Source organism: Cataglyphis hispanica, chromosome 4, assembly GCF_021464435.1.
Source record: "Cataglyphis hispanica isolate Lineage 1 chromosome 4, ULB_Chis1_1.0, whole genome shotgun sequence".
NCBI classification, from domain to species: Eukaryota; Metazoa; Arthropoda; class Insecta; order Hymenoptera; family Formicidae; genus Cataglyphis; species Cataglyphis hispanica.
Window position 1 is genome coordinate 8,418,559 of NC_065957.1, and position 23,484 is coordinate 8,442,042.

The following is a 23,484-nucleotide window of genomic DNA, read 5'->3' on the forward strand; positions in this document are numbered from 1 at the left end:
CAACCTTCGTTATTGGTCCGCGGCCTTATCACCGGCTGACGTCACCTCGAGGGTTTCACTTATCTTGAAACTTTTTTATTCATACATGTACTCGCGAGAGAATCTATGTTAGAGCGTGTATTATCAACCACGTATTATCACGCGGCTAATAGATTTGGCGACGTGAGCTTGGAAATATAGCTTTTAAATAGGAATGTATGAAATCTTTATTGCCATCCATGAAGTAGTAAATAATCCGCGGTTTGTGATAGAAATTATCTTTAATTTTCACGCCAATGTTTGAGAGTTTATATAACTCAATGTCTACAGTTGTACATTTCCTGCTTTGAGCGTATTTCTTTTTGCGAAAACCGAGTGATAAATATATCATGTAAATTGAAACAGAACCAAAGTATTTTACACGTGCTTTAATGAATTATATTGTCATCATTCATACATATTATTTGTCTCAAAACAAATTCATGTCATACCCTCTGTCATTGTCTCAGGATAATGTCTCCAAGTTTTAAGTATCAGGTAGTTATTTCATTCAATGTTTCACATTTGTGTCTCTACAACTCTACATGATAAAGTAATTTGCACGCTTCAGCCATTCTCTCTCAGGTATATTGCACATATATCTATTTAGCTTCCTGGTATCGGTAATATATTTGTAGCTTCAATCTCCTATGGGGTCATTCGCTACGATTTAAAGTCAATAATCTTGTTACAACTCACTACCGTTCACTTTTAAGAGAATAGTATACATAACCTCATGGTAAGAGACACGATAAACCTTAAGTGTCGGTTTGCACGGTAATTCCTTCCTCCGTCAACCATTATGAACGGTCGTTATCACATTACCTATTGACCTTATGAACAGGTGAAAGATGATTCTTGCTTCTTGTTTGTCACAGCGATATCTTGTTCAAAGTGAACTATTTTAATTGATGACAAAAATTAAGTTAATTTAATCGAACTTTCAGGTAGTTTATTAAGCCATATTATTTAATTTTTAATGCGTCATTTATGTTTATTATTAACGATATGATAGATCGAAATGATAGATAAAATTACACATATTCTTGTTTAGACAAAATAGATAATTAAAAAAAAATTTATTAAATATTATCTTGTCTTTGACAGATTATATCAATATTTAATTATAATTATAATTTTAATTAATTTATGAATTGAAGAATACAATAATTTAAATTTAATAAAATGATATAATCGAAATTATTGTAAGATTGTAGCATTTTTCTATAGTCTTTTCTTTCATTCTTCTACAAATTTTTGAAATTTACATTCTTAATACAAATTTCGATGCATCGATGAGATAGTTAAATTAAAATGAACGGAGATTGAAAATTTTAAATTAAAGATGAATTGCAATTATGGAAATTATCTATAAAAATAGTATTATTAGAGAGGACATCACATTATTGCTATATATTAATTACTAATTATAATTTCGAGCATTCCGTTTAATTCAACACAATCTATGCTTCACTTTTTTCAATGCCATACGAAGTGAAGCCAACCCGAGTATAGTTCGCTATTCTGTAGCAGCCATGCTGAAATCCATGATGGCCGTCTTGCGTTCCATAATACCTCGCCTCTGTGGGAATGGCACCAATAGCGCCTGCGAAACTTTCATTCGCCATCCCTACCTGTGATCCATTGCTCCAATGTCGACCAACCCCACTGTACTCTCCGTTTTCTTAACATCTATGTTTTCTCCCTCTACCAGAGCATCTTCGACGGCCATCATGGTTTGTGCGTGCGCACATCTGATTCACTACTCATGAGAGTATCACTGTATAGAATACCGTAGTCTTCAGAAGTTTATGTGTGTGTGTGTGTGTGTGTGTGTGTGTGTGTGTGTGTACGAGTTGAAAATTTTTAATATTTTCCCAGACAAAAATATTCCTTCAAGTATGATTAAATTTTTCTAAATTGTTTAAAGTCTTGTGTACATATTTATACTTACCACAATTAAATTATTTTAAATTATTTATAAAATAAAGCAATCATAAGAATATTTAGTTTTAAAAAACTTAAAATAAATTCCGTTTCGATTTATATCACATAAATCTATTCTTCTCATATAATAGTCATGTATTTGCTTTTTTAATTTTTTTTTATTTGTAATTTTATTTTATTAAAATTAAAAAAAAAATAAAAATTTAAAGACAGTGAAATTGCAATTTAAGATATCAAAGTAGTTTATTTTTTAATAAATTAATAAGTAATTTTACTATAACTTTAAATAGTTTATTTTTAAATAAATTAATAAGCAATATTACTATAACATTAAATGTGGTTCAGGTTTTGTTGTTTACATAATTGCCAAACATCTATATCAAATGTCAAGAAGAAACATATTAAGAATTATTTGTAGCTTGCTGTAAATAAATTATTACTAAATTTAATGAAAATTATTATTATTAACAATTATATATGATATTTAATATAATGCTATATAAATTTTATTAATATTATTTTTGTGAAAGCAATGTTATATCTTAATAAAATTATTCTTTTTATATCTTTTTTAAAGCACACGTTATGTTAAATATCTTACCTTTGCTTTCATCAGCAGCAGGTAAGAGGTTTATTTTACCTGTATGAGATCTCAGAGTTTCTGCTGGTAAGGAAGAAAATCCTACTTCCGGTTTCGACACATATTTCCGGAACTTATCAACTGAGTCACGTAGTTGCGAAATATACCACGGTTTATCGAGAAACGCTATCGTACATATTTTGAATATATATTTTTAAAATTATATTTTTAACAGACAATATTTTCTATTTTTCTATAACTTATATACTTCTACATATAAAGTAATGTATATATCCAAAGAAATCGTTATCAAAGATTCGTTATATCTAAAATATCCCTGATTGGACACAAATATAAACTTATGCAAAAATATTCATATATTTATATATATATTTTATTTAACAAATGTTACAAATAATGCGTGAGCACCATCATGAGTAGAAATGTCAAAAAATATATGAAAAGGAAAAATGTATTTTTTTTTGTATGATTTTGTACGATTAAGATATACGACTCTCTGAGATTGTTATAATATTATTATCATAATTATAAGAGAATTCTCACACAATTAACTTTCATAAAAGATATAAATCATTTTCATGCGAGACATTTTATAATCGTTAAACTAATATTGGATCTGAGATGCGAGAAATCAATTTCGGAAAAAAATATTTGTTGCATCTTGTTAGAATTCTCTTCTCATATATATATATAAAAGTGACAGTGATACATTGACCGCGTTTTTATCGAAACCTTATTACATTGGTTGGAAGCTTACTATTTTGCTTTGGCATTTTTATCATGTATAATTTCAACATTATACAATGCAGAGAGGTACACGGGTCGTTACAGGGCGACTAACTAGCGAATACATCAATTTTGCAATCCACGCGTACACATGGTTTATTCCTTGTATAGTGAGCCAGCTAACTAACCGGCATGTGCGAAGGTAATTACTGAGCTCGGTCCAGCACGACGTGGTCGACGTTATCAGGCGTTCGCCTTCGCCTCGGTGGTAGCCTATGCATCTGTATTCACACACACATATCCTGATCGAAGCGGTGCAGGAGGCAAGAGAGAGGCAGGCGCGTTTTCGCGGAGGGAATAGCGAGCGAGGAGCGAGAATAAAGAGGGACAGGGAGAGTCGTGGAGGATTAGTTTCGGAGGCAACGGGAGAAGAGACTATGCTAGGTATCGGCTTGAGAAAGGAATTGGTTGTGGAGGAGGCGGTGCGGAGGTGAAGGGGGAAGAGATGGAAGATTCCAGCGACTCCACGGTTAATTTGTAGCAGTGCGCGTCTCTTCTCCTCAACCTCCTTATCCTTCTCTTTCTCCCCCTTCTTCTTGTCCTTCTCCTGTATATATCTTTCTGCGGGCTTATGCATCGTGCACGTTCGCGCGTGCAGTTTGTGATTCCCACGTGTTTTATGCTTCGCGGTTTTGTATTTGCGCATCGCGATACATCGGTATCGGACGACGAGGACGATTGAGAATGATGGTAGGGAAAGGTAGAGGGGGAGGGGAAAGGGGGAAAGTTAGAGGAGACCACCCAAGAATCGCGAGCGCGTTTCTTATTCGTGCGTTTCCACACAATGATATCTTGTAATGTTCTCATTCTTCCTTCGAATTCATATCATCCTCTCGCTGCCCAGTCTTATAATTTGTAATAAAACCGACAGATGTGCTGACATCATTGGGATGTCGAATATTGACGCTGCAAAATTGATGATGCAGGGAATGATACATTATTATACGAATAACATAATTGTGCAAAATAAAATCGATTGGCTGATTTTAAAATGCCATCAATTTTCGGGTATTAAAACATAATTATGCTAAGTGCATAATAGAAGTGATATAGAATTTTTACAATTATTGCTTATGTATTTTTTTTTATAAACAAACGATTTATATAAACACCTGTCCGTATAATTGCATAAAATAAATACGAAATATTTGAAATCAACGTGTCTAATTTAAAGGACGTTATTATATTAAATGGACGTTCTTATTTAAAGGACGTTATTTTATTAAATTACATAAGGAATTTATTTTATGAAAATTTTTATTTTATTATATTATTACGTATAATGAAATAATCTTGTGTTTATGAAATCATTTGTTCCACAACGAGATTTGTAGATTCTCTTGATATTTCGAGAATGAAAAAAAAATCGTCTGGCGTGAGACTGTTTTTTCTTAAATCTTTCTACCATTTAGTTATATCGTGACCAGGCAGCTAGCTACTACCATCGATTTCTGGGCATTGGAAAGACGCATGCGCAAGCGGCAATAGGGACTGCCCGCTTATATTCTCCCTCCAGCTAACGTCAGTATCGAAGGCACTAATACATTCGCGAGAAACTGAAAGTTGCGCAGTAAATTCAGTATTTGCGATGTAAATTTTGATGCATGCCATAAGAGCTCTGTTTGATAAAACCTAGAGTGCACGTGCTTCACGAAATCTTGTCAAATTCGTTGAAAACATTTGTCCGAGAAATTACTTTGCTATCTCGTTTTTTATCATGTGCGCATATAAAAAATAATATTAATACGAAGTAATATTAATATTTTTTTTTCATATTGGCAGCAACAATTTTCAATTATTATTTTAATTTACATGGGGGAAGATGCGTAGATTACGTGGAACGTACGCCTAAACTCATTATAATTCAGCGCCATAGATCCGTCCGATTAAAAACAGTATCAACCTTGAATCTTGTCCCCGACACTTATTTGGTCGAACCAGCCAACCCTTTTAACGCTGGTAATCCCTTCATGCGGGCGTTCCATTATCTGACCATCTTTATTCATCTCCATACTGGGATCGGAGGTTGAACAGAGGCAGACGGAGACAGAGAGAGAGAGAGAGAGAGAGAGAGAAAGGTAGAAAGATGGACAGAGAGTGCGAGCGCGAGAGAGAATGAGAGGCGGAGGATGACGTGCGGGGATGGATCGAGGTGGATTTTATGAGCGCGCACAAATCTCCTCATCAAGCTCCCGCAGGATCCAACGCCCGACATCCATGGGGGCTGGAAATTGCAGGGCGGGTTTCGCCATCGTTTCGGTGAGATAGAAGGGGAGAGGGGTAGCGGGGGAGAAGAGAGAGACAAGAGCCCGTCGGGCACACAAATGAGGCAGCTTGATTCCAATTATTCAGTAAATTAAATACGAGGGAGTCGGGCTTTACGGGCGTTGCTCCTCCGAGATTCAACATTATTTTAGTGCGGTGAATCCAACGGGAGAAGGGTGTAGAGAAAGGGTTGAAACCGCACGTCGCTATTGTATCTCGTCGTGCGAGGGACGGGCTCCGGTTATCTATAGTTAATACTCATTGTTTGGGGTGAATATGCGTGAGCGCAGAGATATTTGGCTTTTCCGGTGTTTTGACATAGGGGAGATACTCGATAATCTGCCATGACCATATTTTTTTATATTGGCGAGGCCTCTCAAAAACAGAATATACATGCAGTATCGACTTCATCGCAAGAATTCTTCGCTAAACTAATAGTAGAAATTTATTTCGTTTTGAATAGGCACGGGTAAAATTATATTTCCATTTTTAGTTATTACTCGGAATATAATCGCGCATGTATACACAAGTAAAATTATATTTATAGTTTTAATAATTATCTTGTATATAATTGTATTGAATATTCGTTTTCTGCAATAATGTGTAATATGTATAAGATACATAAGATATTTTGTTTTTATTATTAAATCATTTATTGTAAATATAAAAACAATCGTGACATTCGCATTCACTATGCTCGGTTCTCGGAGCGATTATATAAAAGTTTTCTCGATTACCGACTAGCTGCTTTAATTCGTATTTTCTTTGGGGACTACGCTTCGCCTTTTACGAGCGCGTATTTCTCTTCCCTATCCTACGGTTGGAAACGAGCTGAGTTTTCCCTCTTATTCCCCTACCACACTTCTCTTCTCATTCCACGTTCTTTTGAGTTGCCCTTCCGTCAAGTTCTCCTCCTGCGTACTTCCCTCGTTATTTTACCAGTCAGACATTTTGACAAAGATTAGAACCTGCTAGACGCGAGATATGATTAGGATACAAAGGGCGAATAAGAATGCTAATAAATTATTGATGTCGAAAAAAAAAAATTTTATGCGTCTAGTCGCAATACATCAACAAAATTCACGCATATTCTTTTATATCTTTTACAGTCTAAACATCCTGCATGAACTTATTAAATAAAAATTTTTTGAAAATATTTTTATATTGCTTTTAACGACGGAAACATAAATATGTAATGTCAGATGAGAAACATAAATTGTTTTATGAGAAGACATATCGCCTGACAAAATTCTTCAAACTCGAATAGATATTTTAAAAGAATGTATAGGCGCAAAAAGCAGTGTTTAATAACTTGTAAAATATGAGATGCAACCAGAGACATTTGCTCAGTCTGACGGGTGCGGAGGGTGACGTTCTTCCTCCAAACATCGTGTAATTGTATTCACGTGGGAGCCCCGACAAAAGGGAAGCGCGATCGAAGTCGGAGGGAAGGTCCGGGGCGGTTCCGCGGTGACTGAAGAAGTTTATAATCCATGACGTTTCCGGCTTTGCGAAGGGAGCGGAGGAAGCCTCTTATGTCTTTCGAGCTCGGGCGAAGACGACGAAGTGCCCAGATTACAGTCAGCTGCATCCGCGTGTCCTAAAGACACGGGACACACGGGTATGGCCAGTACCATTTTTTAAAAAAATGGCTACCATCGGGATGCCATTTGCTGGAAGCTGCTTGCTCGTCCTTTTTCTTCGGTAACGGACGGTAAACACCGAGATTATCTGCATCCTGCTTAACGCTGGACACATTTCATGAAGCTGGACGATCCGGCTGAGAAATGACTTGCATTCCTTTCGACGAGAAGCACTTGTACACCAACACATAGAGACCGTTCGGAGTGACATGTACGAGCCGGCAGCATCGTATATTCCAAAGAATATTTCCGTCGGTGCACGATACTTATATATGCCTGCGTGATCACGCGACAACGCGATGCGTTCACGAAACGAATGAGTCTTCCGCTGAAATATGTCATTCGTCTTAGATAAGGCAACGCTTTTCTCTGCTTATCAAATTGCAGTCTGCCGGGTATATTTCGTAAGTGTTCCGACACTTAAGCTGGTAATTGCTAATTGCTCTTGGTTGAATTTACGAGTCTCGGATAAGAAAAAATGCAGACCTATCGTTCTTCATATCTCATCGGCAGGTTATTTAGCGTTAATGCTTTTATTTCAAGATTTCTGAAACGTTAATTAACGAATGGAGATCTACATCCTGACATAGTTATATTTAAGGGGAACATATATATTTCTACCATGTCGAGAAGAAATTGCTGCAAGGTGGCGGAAACATTTTTCGGTATACGCACGGTTACGCACACACGCCTGCTATATCCTCGTCAGCTGTTTCCATACTCCTATCGCTCCGGCGTTCTTGGATTTTTCGAATATTCCATCAACGTACGGAAGTCGTATATTACGAGCTGAGAATGTATACGAAGCTGGCCTGGGGCGTGCTTCGCATGCTAGCGATTACTTTTACCTTCGCCCTTTCGTCCTGGCAGGCGGTAAACGAGCAAGCGGTCTTTTCCTTCGGCCTGCCCTCCGCGAGTTCGAAGGACCACCCTTTTTCGCTCCCTCCTATCCTATCATCGTTCTTTTCTTTTCCCGGTTCGCGTCTACCTGCATTTTTAGCGTCGAATCAACGGATTGGTAGTCGATTACCAGTGGTAGACGAGAATACCACACAAGCTCACATTTTGTATGTGTAACTTAAGTGCGCTCTCGTGTATATAATATATAAAATTAGAATTTTTATATATAAAATTAGAGTTTTTTAATTTAATTTATTATTAATAATAAAAATATACAACAGAAGTGGGAGTACAGTTTAAATAATGCGATAATATTATAACAACGAATAAAATGGCAGTTTATGGAAAGTGAAATAAATATTAATTAAAAAATATCTGCCCACATAGATTATAATTTTTACTTTACTATCTTTCTTGATCGCCTTTCATTATATTTTCTGCAGAACGTCATTTTTCATTCGCGATTTATCTTTTTCTACCTGCCGTTATTACACAAACTAATCTGTAAATCTCTCAATTGTGTGGATCTGGCGCCAATAAGTAGAATAAAGTGGAGGGTTGACATAAAAGTAACGTGCGCCAGGCGCCTTCTACTGTCATGATGGTATTATGGCTTTCGATTTATAACGTCACACACGAAAGGATGATTGCCTTTTGCGATGAGTGGATATCAAGGGGAAACATTGGACGGAGTAACTAAAATTGCTTGAGCACATAGCACCAAGCAGGCACATAGCATAGAGAAGCAACTTATCAAACAGTCTCTGTTATGAAAATCATGCTCTCAAGAGCTTGTGAAGAAAGATATTTGTTTTCTCGAAGCATAAGCTGTATTAATTATAACAATAACAAGGATTGAGGTTGAATCATAAAAATATATTTTTATAAATTTCACAAAAAGGTTTACAGCTTATACATATAAATTTGAAGACAAATATCTACTTACAATTAATGATTACGAGTTATTCTATATAATAACGATAATCTATCAATATCAAATTTTGATAAATTGAATTTGTGTTTGGTTACATTATACAACCGTCGGAACAACATGAATAGACATCACGTATAAGCAATATTGCTTATGCTTTTCCGTAGTAAATCGTCAAAAAAATATTTTACTACAATTATTATGATATATTTCAATTAGAAGCGCAAATGAATATTAACTTATACAATGACAAGCAGCACGTCGATTCCGTGTCGTCCGTCGGCCGGCGTTGAAATGGCGGCGCAGATGTCTTACAATTAGTTTAACATATTCCAATTCTTATTATTTATGCATTATTAACAGTAATAATATAATACACAATGTATGAAATTAATCATACATTTGTAAATTACAATATTACGCCTGATGTTATAAAATGTAGATTTTTTTGTATTAAATAAGACATAATATAAACATTTTAATCTTTAAATTTGTTAATATTATTAAAATAAATAATTTATAATAAATAGACGGAATTATGTATAATATCCTCTTTTTATTGCATATTATTATTATACATATAAGTTATAAAGTATGATTAACGTAAAGTAAAAAAATTGTTTTGTGTCTGACGATGCTTTTTGAGAAATAATTTTATTTCTCTTTGATTTTAATTAATACTTATTTATTATACATTTATACGAAATATATAATAACATTTTTCTTACAATAGATGTAATAATTCTAATGCTATAAATATAATGTAATCTTTAAGTACAGGCAAAAATTTTAAATAACTCATAAAAATGTTATTTAATATGTTTATAATAATCACTAATTATATAGTCTTTATATGTTAAATTTTAACATTACGTTAAACGTTTTTAAAATATATATAGTTACGTGCTTAGAGAAAATGTAATATTCGCTAAATATACTTCAAAAGATGCGTGCTCTCAATGATGAGAATTTATATAACTCTCCGTGCCGAAGGCCAAATAGACAATTGAGGAATCGCTATAAATCACTTAAGAATTTTTTTTTTCTTTTACAAAGGGTTTCCTTCCGCCAATACTCCAATTTTTTTCTAACGTCCCGCATTTGCCGAAACGAATAGAGATTCAAGGACTCGTGGTAGCTACATTGCGTTGATTCTTTTCGTTTATATGTCTTACCAATGCGTCCTGGGAAACAGTTTTCAGTTTTCGTTTCGACAGTACGGCGTGCTGACGGCTATTCGCATGATCAATCGATAATAATGTGAATTTGTAAACATTTGTATTAAGGAAGAGCTCTTTTCCATAGTTCGCCATGTTTACCGACGCCGCCAGATTCCGACGGATTTTTCACCGTTTCGTTGCTTTGTCGACAATAATCGATAGTCAGGTGATTTCCGTGTTCACATTAAAGCACTAATATATATTTATTAATATAAGCATTAATATTTTTATTTAATTTTTAATCGATACTATAAGAACAAGACGCTATAATATTGTTTTATTTATCAAGATGTAAATCGAAAATTTTTTATCTTAATTAACTGTTCTTCTATCGGAAAAATTTAATAATCCTGAAATAACATATACATCACACATTTAATCATTACAAACAAGAGGAACAAAATTTGTAAAATTGAATTAAAATCATTCTTTTATAGATAACATTATACAAAATTGTAGAAAAATATTTATTTGTCGTTTATCGCAATTTAATATATATTAAATATAAATCTTTAAATTAATAATATAATTATATATAATACACTAAGTAAATTTTTTACAAAAATAATTATAATAAATAATATTTCAAATTATTAATTACAAGTTTTTAAATCATAAATTAAAAAATTAAAAGTTATTAGTTTCCAAGATTGTCAAGATTTTTTATATTATATTTTTTTTTCTTTCCATTAAGATTTTTATTAAGCGTAATTTTTATTAATGTATACATTGTTAAGCATTGAGAATATTTGAACATATATATATACGTATATATTAATATATTATTTTTATTTCAGGATTCCTCATGTGGCGAAGAAGAATTATTGTCATCGGTTCACCGCCCAACTTGCAGCTTATTAAAGGTAAATGTGTGTTTTATATACAAATATTATAAATCTTTAAAAAAAATCAATTTAAACATACAAGATGAAAAAAAGGAGTTAATCACATCTGGTTATCCCCTCATGCAAAACAATTCAAAATTTTTTAACAAAATAGGAATATGTGCGTTATCTAATAAATAATATTAAAATATTAATTAATATTTATTTATTGGATTATCTAAATATCTAAATGATTCAATTATTATATTTTGTTATATAGTAACACAATTTGTGAAAGCACTTCTTTGTTCTATTTTGTTATACGTATATAAAACATACAGCTTTTCTCTCTTTTTCTCTCTTGTGTAAATTAATATTATGTCCTTTATAATACTATTCTCTTAACTTTTTTGAAATTTCTAAATCCGTATTTATAATGTATAGATCTAGACATACATTTTAAAAAAGTGCAATTGCTTTTTTGCAAAGATTCATCGCGATAACTATAAGATAAGACGATTATTTTTTTAGTATAAATGATAAAAAATAAGTGTAGATAAAAGAGAAATATTGAGAATTGTTATTGCTGAGAATAATCAGACTTAAATCCAAATGCATTGCATTTTCATTACATTTCATTACAATATTCGATAATAAGCGGATTTCTGTAGAAAACAAAATATCTTTTGTTGAATTTTAATGTTTTTTCTTTAACAAAGATATCGAAACTTCAATAATGTTTGATCAATTAAAAAAGTAGTGATAGAAAGTTTTAGCAGAAATAAAAAATTACATATAATTTTTCATTCAAATTTTCTTTGAAATAAATATTAATATTGTGCGTTTTCATCCATAAAATGAAAAAGGTATTTAATGTTGAAAATTTTTTTAATTTCTAAGAAAGTAAGAAAGATTTAAAAAAATTCTTGTATTTAAAAAAAAAATGAGAAATGATATAAATATTTTTATATCAAATATTATGTGTAAAAACATCATGATATTTTTGAAGCAATCTCGAAATTATCCTGATAAGCGAATGCGGATTATTTATAGCTAGTCGTATCTTTCCTTCCCCTTAGTACTAGAATCATTAAATTAATCTGAAGAGCAGAGATATATGACGCATCGAATTACATTATTATATTACAGAAGTTTAATAATATTTTTTGTGAAAGCTACGTGTTTTTGACACGATCAACAAATATTATGACATATAGTTTTATAAATATATTTTTGTTTTAAGTAATTGAATGAGATTAATAACAATAGAATAACTTTTCAATTTTACATCGATGAAAAATAAAAAAAAATGAGTGCGCCAATTTTTTAATAAATTTCTTAATAAAAAATTTTATTTTAATTATGTTATCTTACGGAGTAATACAATTGCCTTTACAAAATAATGATAATAATGAACGATGGTATGTCACTATTACTATTTATAACGAGAGAAAAATGAAAATATTTTTTTTAATATCTTAGAAATAAATTTAGAAATATGATGGCGTCATGTTTCAATGACTTTTAATTACGGTATATCACTGATATTCGTCAGAATCATTTATTAGCATACGAGATTAATCGAGCAAACTGAGAGAAATTCCTTCTGGAAAATTTCGATCATATTTTCGCAATACATCCCTTATCTCTCCGCGACGTTAAAATCATTGACCAACGAGTCGGCCTATGGCGACCGTTGAATCACTAATTTCCGTGTACACTACTACGCTGTATGGATATGCTGCCAATCAACATGCGTTATGTGCCATCGCAGCAGTGCGGCTGACAAACAGTATGAGAAAGAGACACGCACAGAAGAGAAGCCACGCAATAACGCACGACGCAGAGAGACACACATCGTATACCACATACACAGGCGACAGAGCAAGAGATCTGTTTAAGGTGTGAAGCGAAGCCGTGCAGAGCGACACTGAAAGTGGCCCGACTATCATGCGAGCCGGCATGCAAAACCGATTCTCGTGACCGTCCGTCGCGTCGAACCCGTTGCTGCGCGCCTGCACATCCCGAAGAGAGAAAACGCTTAAAGTGTATTCATTACGAAACGACAGCGGCTCGTCGACACTCGCGAACGCGACAGTCGGTTCTGCTTGTCCCTCGCGAATAGCTATCATGAAGCCATTAACTTTATTATAGCGAGCTATTAACTTAAATATTACGACTCGCGTGTCGCGCACCTTCGGGCTCTCTGATTTATCGCCGGCGAAGAGATCGTGATGTAACTTAAACGCCGGTATGTTTTGTCGCTCGCACGCCGTCACCGTCGTTCACCTGTCCAGTATCGACCAGAACAGGAGATCTATGTACCAACGATAGTGTTGGACGATCGATTAAGTACGCCTCCATGCGACGCAATGCTCGCTGAGTTATCGGGCAACGTCGATTTAATCGCGTGTTTTAGATGGGAAATCTGAACCGCGTTACAATCATGCAAGGTACTCTTGAAGAATGTCGTCCAAACTAAGATAAAACGATAACATCGATCTCGAAGGTATTTTTCAAGCACAAAGAGTAAATTGGCTATTATGAATGTATACGATTTGTGTTGCAATATCGATTGTAAGAAGAAAGAACCCGTGCGTCTGCAAGATTATATCAGGTACGCTTAAAATGAACAAAGAAATGTATACCTGGCTCGGAGGTGGAGTCTGCGAAAGAAAAAAGAAATTGCGAAAAAGGATGACACGTTTCGCTGAAAGGGTGGGTGTTCAGAGTGTAGTGGGATTTTTATACTAGTCTCAGGATTCGAAATGAGGATTTACGAGCGGGACGCAGAGAGAACATTGTTTCAAATAAGACGTCTTCGGACTAACTTTCGAGAATCCTATCTACCTACCAGTAGTGATCGCTTATACGTCGCTTGGAGAGGAGACACTACAACAGATAAAAAGACAGAAGACGCCCTGGGATGAGAGCGGTCGAGGAGAGGTGCTTGGCAAGGAAGATCGCGCGAGGATTGAGAGACAGTTGTAAAAAGGATGCGCGCGAAAAGGGGAAAAAAAAAATAAAAGACGAAAATTAAGGCGGAGATGAGGAGGGGAGATAGAGAGGATATCTGCAGAACGCTAGGGAGATCGAGAGACGAAGAAGGTGCCTTAACAGAGAACGAAAGAGAGACCTTGAAAACAAAGAGGGCACGATTTGATGAAGGATAGGAAGAGAAGAAAGGATAGGGAGGGTCGAGTCTAATGAATACGGCAGAGGAGCGTCCCACGATGGAAGGGTTTTCCTTTGACCCATGATTGTGCGGGCCTATAAGTATGTAAATGGAATGTATTATTCCAAGATCGCCATACAGACAGAGCAGGGTAACGTGTACGCATGCGCATCAACATCTTCATGAACTCGTTATTATGCCAACCAACGGATAATCAAAAAGCGGCCGCTCGTATATGGCCGCTCGTCGTAGTTTGCGGTCTTTCTTTCGATTTTCTCTTTATTTTTCCACTCACCGCACGTCCTGTCGATCGCGACGCGACCTATCGTTTTATCAATGATTTTTTCGTTTTTTTCTAATTCACATTTTTATTACCTTTCTTTCGAATATTCTCCTTCCGTAGTAATTTGATAAATTCTTAAAAAATTAAACTTAATCAGTGATAGCCGCCCAAATTTTGCTCTTCCCAATATTTTCATCCAGATATTTCTCTCTTCTGTAGATTTTTCAAGAATTTATTTATAACTATAATGGAAAATGCAATCTCTCTTTATTATGTATCTTTTGGAAGAAAAATGTCAAGTTTTGATTAAATATACATATAGTCATTTTATGAAAAGAAATTATATATAATAGAATTAATAGCGATAAACGGAAAGAATATTAATTTAACTAAGAATAAGCGCACACAAGGAAATTTTTCTGCATTTTTTTATCTGATATAATTTTGAAACGCTACCAAAGCGAACATTTTTTGTACCTATTAACAATTAAAATCAAGCCGTTAAAGTTAGAATAATCAAGTACTCGAATATGTAATGGTCTTTCGTAAATTTTTCAATGGTAGTCTCACGACAATAGCAATTTAGAAACCCTCAGTTTTCAGCTCACGCTTATATACATTTTGCACCGAATGTATTATAGTAAGTATTGTTTTGAAAGAGAAGCGGCTTTCGAATTATATCTCCATGCACCATTTTTATATGTATGCAAAAAATTCTAAAAAATTTTGTAGATACATGTGTGTGTATAGATAATTACAATGTTGCCTATAAATTTTTACTTAACAGAGCATTAACAGATTTTTTTAAAGCACTTACAAAAAAGAAAATTTGTAATTTACTAGATTGCTCGTTATAAAATTGACATTAACATTTTTATCTTAGAGGGAAAATGTGTTCTGTTTAAATTTTGTATTAAATGGAGAATGTATCTTTTTTTTTTCCATCTCTGTCATGGCTCTCACAATTATCAAGTTGTACATATAATACAGATTTAAAGTGTTTTAAAGGTGGGTGTCAATCGCTTGAGAGATGATTGGGAAGCCAAAAAGTAAGAAAAAAAGTTGAATATAGATCCGGAAATGAATTGTTTTCGAGTTATCGTCATTTTTATGTTGAAATTTCAAATTGCTTTGCTTTCCAATTTTTTTATCAAAGTTAAAGACAAGGTTTTTATGAATTTTATAACATAATTAAAGTCAAATAAAAATTGCTTTAACACTACTTAGGATAAAAAAATCATAATAAAAAAATTAATAAATCCAAAAAAATAAATAAGATAAAATAAATAAATACAAAACCATCTTTTCTTTCACTTTTGACAAAAAACATCGAATGCAAAGTAATTTGAAATTTCCACATAAAAATGACAACTCGAAAACAAGGCATTTCCGGACTTATAATAATTTTTTTCTTGTTTTTGCGTCCCCTTCCGAGTGATTGGCTTTCACTTTTGAAACATCCGGTATATTAATAATCATTGATAAAATGATTACGTGTATTTTCCAAAATGGATTATTCTCCACATAGAAACTGTAACATGTTGGTATAATCGTAATTAAAACTTGTGGAATATCCGATGATAAACTAATGCGATGCATCAAGATGGCTTTTAAGGAACAAAGTTTTCATTAGAGCATTTAAAATTAAAATAGCTCACCTGTCTCTCTATACATATCTTGTTTCTTATTCCGATGAAATTTTGTACATTTCACGCCTCCATACTTCCACCACTTCATATCTTGTCGTTTTATCGACCTTTTGAGCTTTTGTAGCGGCTGTATTTTCGTATCAGTTAACACAAAAGATTGCAAATGGAAATCGATATATCTGAATATCATTTCATAGCAAAAATATCATGTAAAGAGAAAGAATTTGCATTACTGTTATTTAAAAATTTACTCGTGACAATTATTTGTATCTATGCAAATTACATGCTTATTATGCATAATATTAAGACCATTTTTAATATTAACTAAATAAACATACAGAAAAAATCTTAATTGTTTAAATTTAAACAAGTTTTCTTAAAGATCAAGTACATATGTGCTTAATTTAATACAAGCGTTTATAAAACAAATAATTCTATAAATTCGAAACAAAAAAATTCGAATTGCGTAAACGTTAGAGGTAGTTTCCTTCGTAAATTTGAAGACTGTTTTCTCAACATTGTAATTTCTAGTTTTTCCCGGCTCCTAGCTGAAGGAGGATAGGTAGCTGTTGTTAGGGAATGGCTTGGATATTGATCCGTTCGAAAGGAGCTCGACGGGGTGGAGCCGCTTCGCCTTAAGGGTAGTTTTTGCCCCACCATCGCTCGGCAGTTTCCGATTGGACGAGAGAGGAAAAGATGGCCGCCGAGGCACGTACCGGAAACGTGATGCCCTGATATAGTCAGATGAGGGCTTTCCTTCGGCTTTTCTCTCCTTCTTCCTTCGTGTTTCGCAAGAAATAAGCTGCGCAGCCAAGAGTGGACCAAGCAAGCGAGAGAACCTTTACCGTATCTTCCTTTTCCTCTCTTCCTCCCTCCGTCGGCTTTTTACAAAATTTATTACGGCGATATATTCACATCCATTAGATACCTCACTTCTTTCGCCTGCATCTTGCTCTCCGCCTTTCTCTTCCTTCGCCTCGTCCTCCATCCTCTTCCTTTTTTTCCTCTTTACCTCAGCCTCCATGAATGCACTCTACCGAGATCCCAGCATCCTTTTCATTCCGGTCGGTTACATGCAAAGCCCTTTAAATCATGATGGAAGGCTCTTTTAAGGCTTTGTTTTAAATCCGATTTCGTTTAAAATATATCGAACGAAATGATTCGCTACCGACAAATTATATCGTTCTGCTCGTATACTTCTTGGTTATTTATTAACAATTTCTCTATCCGATTTTTTCTAAGTATGTTTCATGATCAAGAAAAATAATGGCAATTTGTAATGGATTATATCGTATCGAATTATGAATTAAGTTTTATTTAGATGCTTACATGAGAATATAACATATAATATATTGATATAATATAATGGTAATATTGGTAAGACGTTAACTATACATGTATACATATAAAACTATTTCTAGAATATATTTTAAATTTTTTCGGAACGCTGCATTGTCCTGTTTTGATTCGATCAATTTCCAATTTGCTTGAATTTTGCATAAAAGTTTAATAATACAAGCTGTTTATTAATAATCGTTCATTTAATCGTTTATTAATATTTCCATATGGTATATAAATTCATTTTTGTTACTTTACGAAGCATTGATATAATTTGACATACATTTGTGTCTCGATTTCATATCCCGTGGTGCTTCGCTTATCGCGTTATTCGCTTGATCTGCGAAAGGGTGAAGAGGTCGTGAATCCTGGAGGCTGCTTAAACTATAGAAGGAACGAGAAACTCCGGAGGTTGAGACGGTTCGACCTCTGGGAACCGCGGTCGATACTGCGTCTCTACGTGGAAGGCAGTGTTGCCAGTCGGTTTGCTTGGAATTTGCACTTTCTTGGTAGACTGCAGTTTTCGATGCAAAGAAATTTATTCTATGTCTCGACATTTTCTTAAAGAATTTTTTTTTTTTTTTTAATTTTAACGAAGATGTGTATAATTACTGATAATTTAATTAAATATATGTATATAATATGTTGTTTATATCGCAAGAAATTAATTTAGAATTTTTCTGTCTTGAATATATTTGTAAATTAAATGGATCGTACAAACACAGTTTTCAAGTAGAAAGATGATAAGAGATATACATATATGCATATACATAAAATAAAACACATGAAAGAATATAATTTGCTGATAAATTTAAGAAAATTAATTTTAGAAATGCCAAATATGGTTCAGGTATATCACAGATGTCTGTCTATTCAGGAGTGTTTTTGCAGACATCAATAAATCGTTTATGGGAGCTTTGACCTTTCGTTAGAACCTTTCTTGTACCTTGTATCTTTTCGGCATTTACAAGCAAGGGAAAGAACTGTATCGTGACGAATTCAAGGAAAAATATAATCTCGGAAGAGCAAACAGACCTTTGAGAATATAATTTTTTTAAACTCTTTTTTTTTTTATATATATAATCTTAGTACGCGAGAAGACACATCAGTCCAAGGGCATCGTGCCTGCGTTGATGGCAGAACTTTGATTAGTTTAGAATAAATCAAGTACAGATCTTAAGAACCCTTTTAAAATGGGGGTTGTATAAATTAAAGCCGGAAAAGCAGCAGATTATTTTTACGACCCGACATGTTAATGTAAAAAAAAATATATGTTTACATTACACGCAGCACATATAACTACGGAAATTAGTAGCTTAGGTAATGTTCAGGATAAAAATTTCGTTACTTTGATAATTCAATTACACATTGGTTAGGTGTACAAATTTTTCATAAACGCACCGCAAACGAATAGTGATATAATGAAGAAAATCCCACAATCGTACAAGCACGTGCTTCCACTCGTTCACTCTCGATTTCAATGTGTTTTTATTGCGTCTCTTAAATTCGCATTTATGAGCTCTTATGTTCTCCCCCGTCTTCCCTTTTCTTCTATCGGAGTGACTGGACCGAGCTGTAAAACGCTGCGCTATGTTGAAGACAAATCGTCCGACGTGAAGTTAAATAGGTGATAATTGTGACCGATATCCCCTAGCAATTGCAATATCATAAATACTTTAATGAGTGAAACGACCTTGAATTTTATTGGTTCTCGTTATAACGCACAGCTGAGCTGAGTGATCAATCACTTTATTGTACATATGTGTGTCTACATTACGGCATTAAAACACGCGATATCTTTTAAAAGTACTATGAATGAATTGTGATGTGTCTCTTTAATAAGAAAATTTGTTTGGAAATATTGATAATCTAAAATTTGTATATATATATTTAAAATTCATGTACATAAAATAGCGTGATCTATTTACAATAATTTATAAATTGAACTTGCAAATCTTTTTTTATCATTTTTTTATATTAACATTTTTTTCACTTTAGTTTTTCAGAGCAATATATAATATTATCAAACTTTGTATGCAAAATTAGTAAAAGAGCTGTCATTATTGAAGTTATTTTAATAATCATGTAAAACATATTTTTTGTTTAATTAAAATGGATATAATCATCTGATTTAAACGCATCTTTCCGCTTTTTACAATGTTTTTTTTTTTTTTTTAAGATTACTTATAATTCTAAATTATATATTTATAAATACTGTGATCAGAATGTAGATATCACATAACATATGAATGAAATGTTTTATCTAGAAAAAAAAACATTGCTCCAATATAATTTATGAGATGATTATTCGTTAGATGACACGCAACAATTGTAGTCGTAAATACTTTAATGAGCAAGACGACCTTGCCGATTCTATTAGCTATCCTTATATATTCTATGCTTAAGTTCAGTGACTAATGATTTTATCGCTACTGTATCTGTACGCGATTATGGCTGTTTAAAACAACGATAAACGCGGGCAGCGGATCAGTCTAGTTTTCGCGCGTTACATATTACATGCGGTATAAAGAATCACAAGCGTAAATTATTAAGACGCCAAAACAATTGATTATGTATTACTGTTTTATTTATTTATTTTATTTTATTTTTTTTTCTTTAATTTTAGAATTGAGCCATAATTTGTAGGGATAATAAATTCTCTTGGGGTCTCAGTTCATTAAACGGTTATAATGAATCTATGTTATTTCCATAATGAAAGTTTCTCTAGTGTAGGGCCTGTTGCCTGATTCGAGATCTCAGAGATCAAAGAATACAACGATCCTGTGTATCCTTATAGATATTTGCTGCGAGAACGAAACAAGTTTTATGCTTTGCTTTCTGGGGTTGTAAATTTATTGCCCCGTTAGATTCGAACTTTGTGTCCCGACCCGGTCTTTTTGATGAACGACGATCAACGATAAAATATGACTTTACAAACCTATTGAGCGCTGTTATTTAAACGCGGTGGCCGGCTATTTAAAGTCTTAACTGCCTACAGATTACGCGTCGCTATAAAATAATAAACATAAACCATGCTATATGCACTTAAGTAGAGGTGCCTAACCGTTCTCTGTGCAAAGTTCTTTAGCATTCGTTTTTCTTGCGTTTTTTTCACTTTGAAAATTTCTAGCCTTGATTACATATTTAGACAAGATAATGTCAAGAAGACGCGAATACTTGATATAAATTATTCACATAAAAGGTAGAGTCTATAAATAAAAATTTCGATTTTAATTATATAAAATATTTTCCCACGTTTTACGACTCATGTACATTAAGAGAATTGAGATTTTATAGAGATGTATTAATAAAAATATAGCGAGTAGCGTTGTAAATTATAACTATTGGTACAATATGGTCGTTGAAGACGAAACGGGATCCCTACGAGCAGCCATTACGCGATTCAAGTAGAAGGGAATCTATTAAGATATCGTGGGCCGAACCTGAAATCTCGAAACGGCTCGAGTTAACCAATCGCGGACATCAACATCGAAATCCGTTCCTTCCACCTCGTCGCTATTTTAGAATTCATGCTCGCCTTTCACGACGCTCGCTTGTGGCATGTTGGCCAAAGTATTTTAATTAAAAGTTTTTAAGTCCCGAAAGAGTCGCGCCGCCAAAAGTGATAAAGATAGTTGACATTTTTATCGCCAACTCGTTCTAAGCACAATCGATGAAGATGATGTGTATGTGTATGTCTTGTAATATTATACGAAAACTGGATATTTGTAAATTGACATATTATAATATTTTAATAATGTGAGAAACATGCCGTTAATAGGATCATTATACCCGCAAATATACCTAACGTCAAATTTTTATTAATGTTTATTTCGAGCCGAATTCTAAATCTTTTGCAGATTACGCCACAAGACAAGAAACGTCACGTAGATATATTCGCAATTAATAATTGCGTAATTCAAACGGATAACAACAGTATTAATCGATAAAAAAATCCATGAAACGTTTGACATTAGTTTGTGCTTGAATTACAGAAGGTTTATGTACAAAGTTTAGATGGCAGAAAATTTTCGCACTTTAGAGTCGATCGGGTGCTTCAAAATCTTCATGATGCCGATACTAGCCAAGAGAGAGAGAGAGAGAGAGAGAGAGAGAGAGAGAGAGAGAGAGAGAGATAATGATGATGAGAAATAATGAGAAGTATCGATGATTCCTCAATACCATGAAAAAATCCGTTTTACTAAGAAGATATTCAAAAGTGAGCGTTAAACATTTCTGAGAAAGCAAATCCAATCAATGGTCAGACCTTTGTTTCGCATTTGCGGGAAAGTGGGGCACCGAAATAAAACTGGCTAGCAACTCAATTTTTCGGTGCTCTATTTCATGGTACAACACCTCCCTTCTTTCCTCGGTCGACCTGAAATTTCCACCGAGACATGAAGAGTCTGATGGATTATTTTGGCGAATTTACCTTCTCATGTGTACATTTTACGCCTTGATTAATTTAAGTATCTAAGTCTAGAGAACTTGTCAATATGATTGACAGCGTTCCCCATGTATTCCTTAAAACAATTATATCTCTCTGCTATCTACGAATATCGAAAAAAATGTCTCGTTGACTCATCCTCGTTGATAAAACGACTTGGCAACGCGGAAACGTTAGAATGTTACCGGCGAATTTCGCAATCATGTTAACGCTAAATAAAATGCAATCTCGAGCGCAGATGGAAAGAAGCGGGAAAAGAGAAAAGGGGTTTAATCGAGGGCGAACGATTTGTCAACGATGCGAGCCGGCATTTTACAAATTGTAAGACCGAGGCATATCTTCTGCAGGTGCTACACAGAAGGCAGTCCGCAGGTAGATACGGTGGGCGCCTGATTGGCCTGCTTCGACCTGACTCCGTCCTACGGTTTTGCGACGGTAGTGTGCGCGAGGCAAAGAGAGGCGGTCGTTGTTACGTGTCGCTCGCAACAACTCGTCTTGCTGCGCCTTGCTTTGCTGCTTGTCTTAGCCAACAGAGCGGGAAAGAGAGAAGGTGAGAAAGAAAGAGCTGAAGAGAAAGAGAGAAGGAGAGAATCCGGTACAGTTGAAGCATAGTAAATTCCGTTGGCTGGGGTACCTACGATCTCTTCGGCGGCTGTGCACGCGTCTCTGCTGGCGTAGTGGAGCTGCCAAGCTTTGGCAGCGAGCTAACTCGTTCAGCTCGCGGTGTATATTTCCGTTCCATTACGTTCACCAACGGTTGCCCCGCTTCGTCTTGTCGCGCGGCTGGTAGGCGCAGTCGAAATCCCGACGACGCGACGCGTTCTCCTGCGATCTCGTGTGACGACGCGACGTCCGGACGTCTTGTGATATGTGGTGAACGCCTAGTTGTTATTGCTTTATCGTCGTTTCTATCCTTTTCAGCTGCTTTTTTACGCCGCGCGATTGACAGAAACGATCGTTGGGCGCTCGGTGTGGTGCGAGCATTATCATACACATCATATACATCATCGTTATTCCCAGTCGAAGAGAAGAGGGGAGGAGAGAGAGAGGGAAAATGGCGTATGCGGAAAAAAATTCTGCTGACTGTACTTCGTAATACGTTAATATACCAGCCACTTTGAAGCGAATTTTTAATTGCAGATCATGAATACGTGATCGATAATCCGTGTGCAATTTTTCTTGTCATTATTTGTGAAAGTGTGTTTCGTTGAAAATAAACTATATAATCTCTTGGATGGTGCAAGATTTATGATCCGCGTTCTTGAAAAAACAGATTTAACGAAAATGTTTATTAGTGACATTGCAATTTCCATTACAGCGAGAATTATAAAGATTGTTACGAGTCTTGTATGAATATCGGTCTTGAAAGAACAATGCCCGTGAAATTTCGTAAAAATAGCATATCCGATGTCCCAGTTTTTAATCAGCTGTGCTAAACGCGAGTCCAACGTACATTG

General features: G+C 34.4%; 1 protein-coding gene across 1 annotated transcript in view; it reads left to right on the forward strand.

The window, feature by feature from the left end:
• LOC126849014 (uncharacterized) overlaps positions 1–23,484 on the forward strand; it is a 71,977-nt gene that overhangs the window by 28,208 nt on the left and 20,285 nt on the right. The window contains exon 2 of the mRNA XM_050590470.1: positions 11,109–11,174. Coding sequence (XP_050446427.1) covers positions 11,109–11,174 — 66 coding nt within the window. The remainder of the gene's footprint in view (positions 1–11,108; positions 11,175–23,484) is intronic.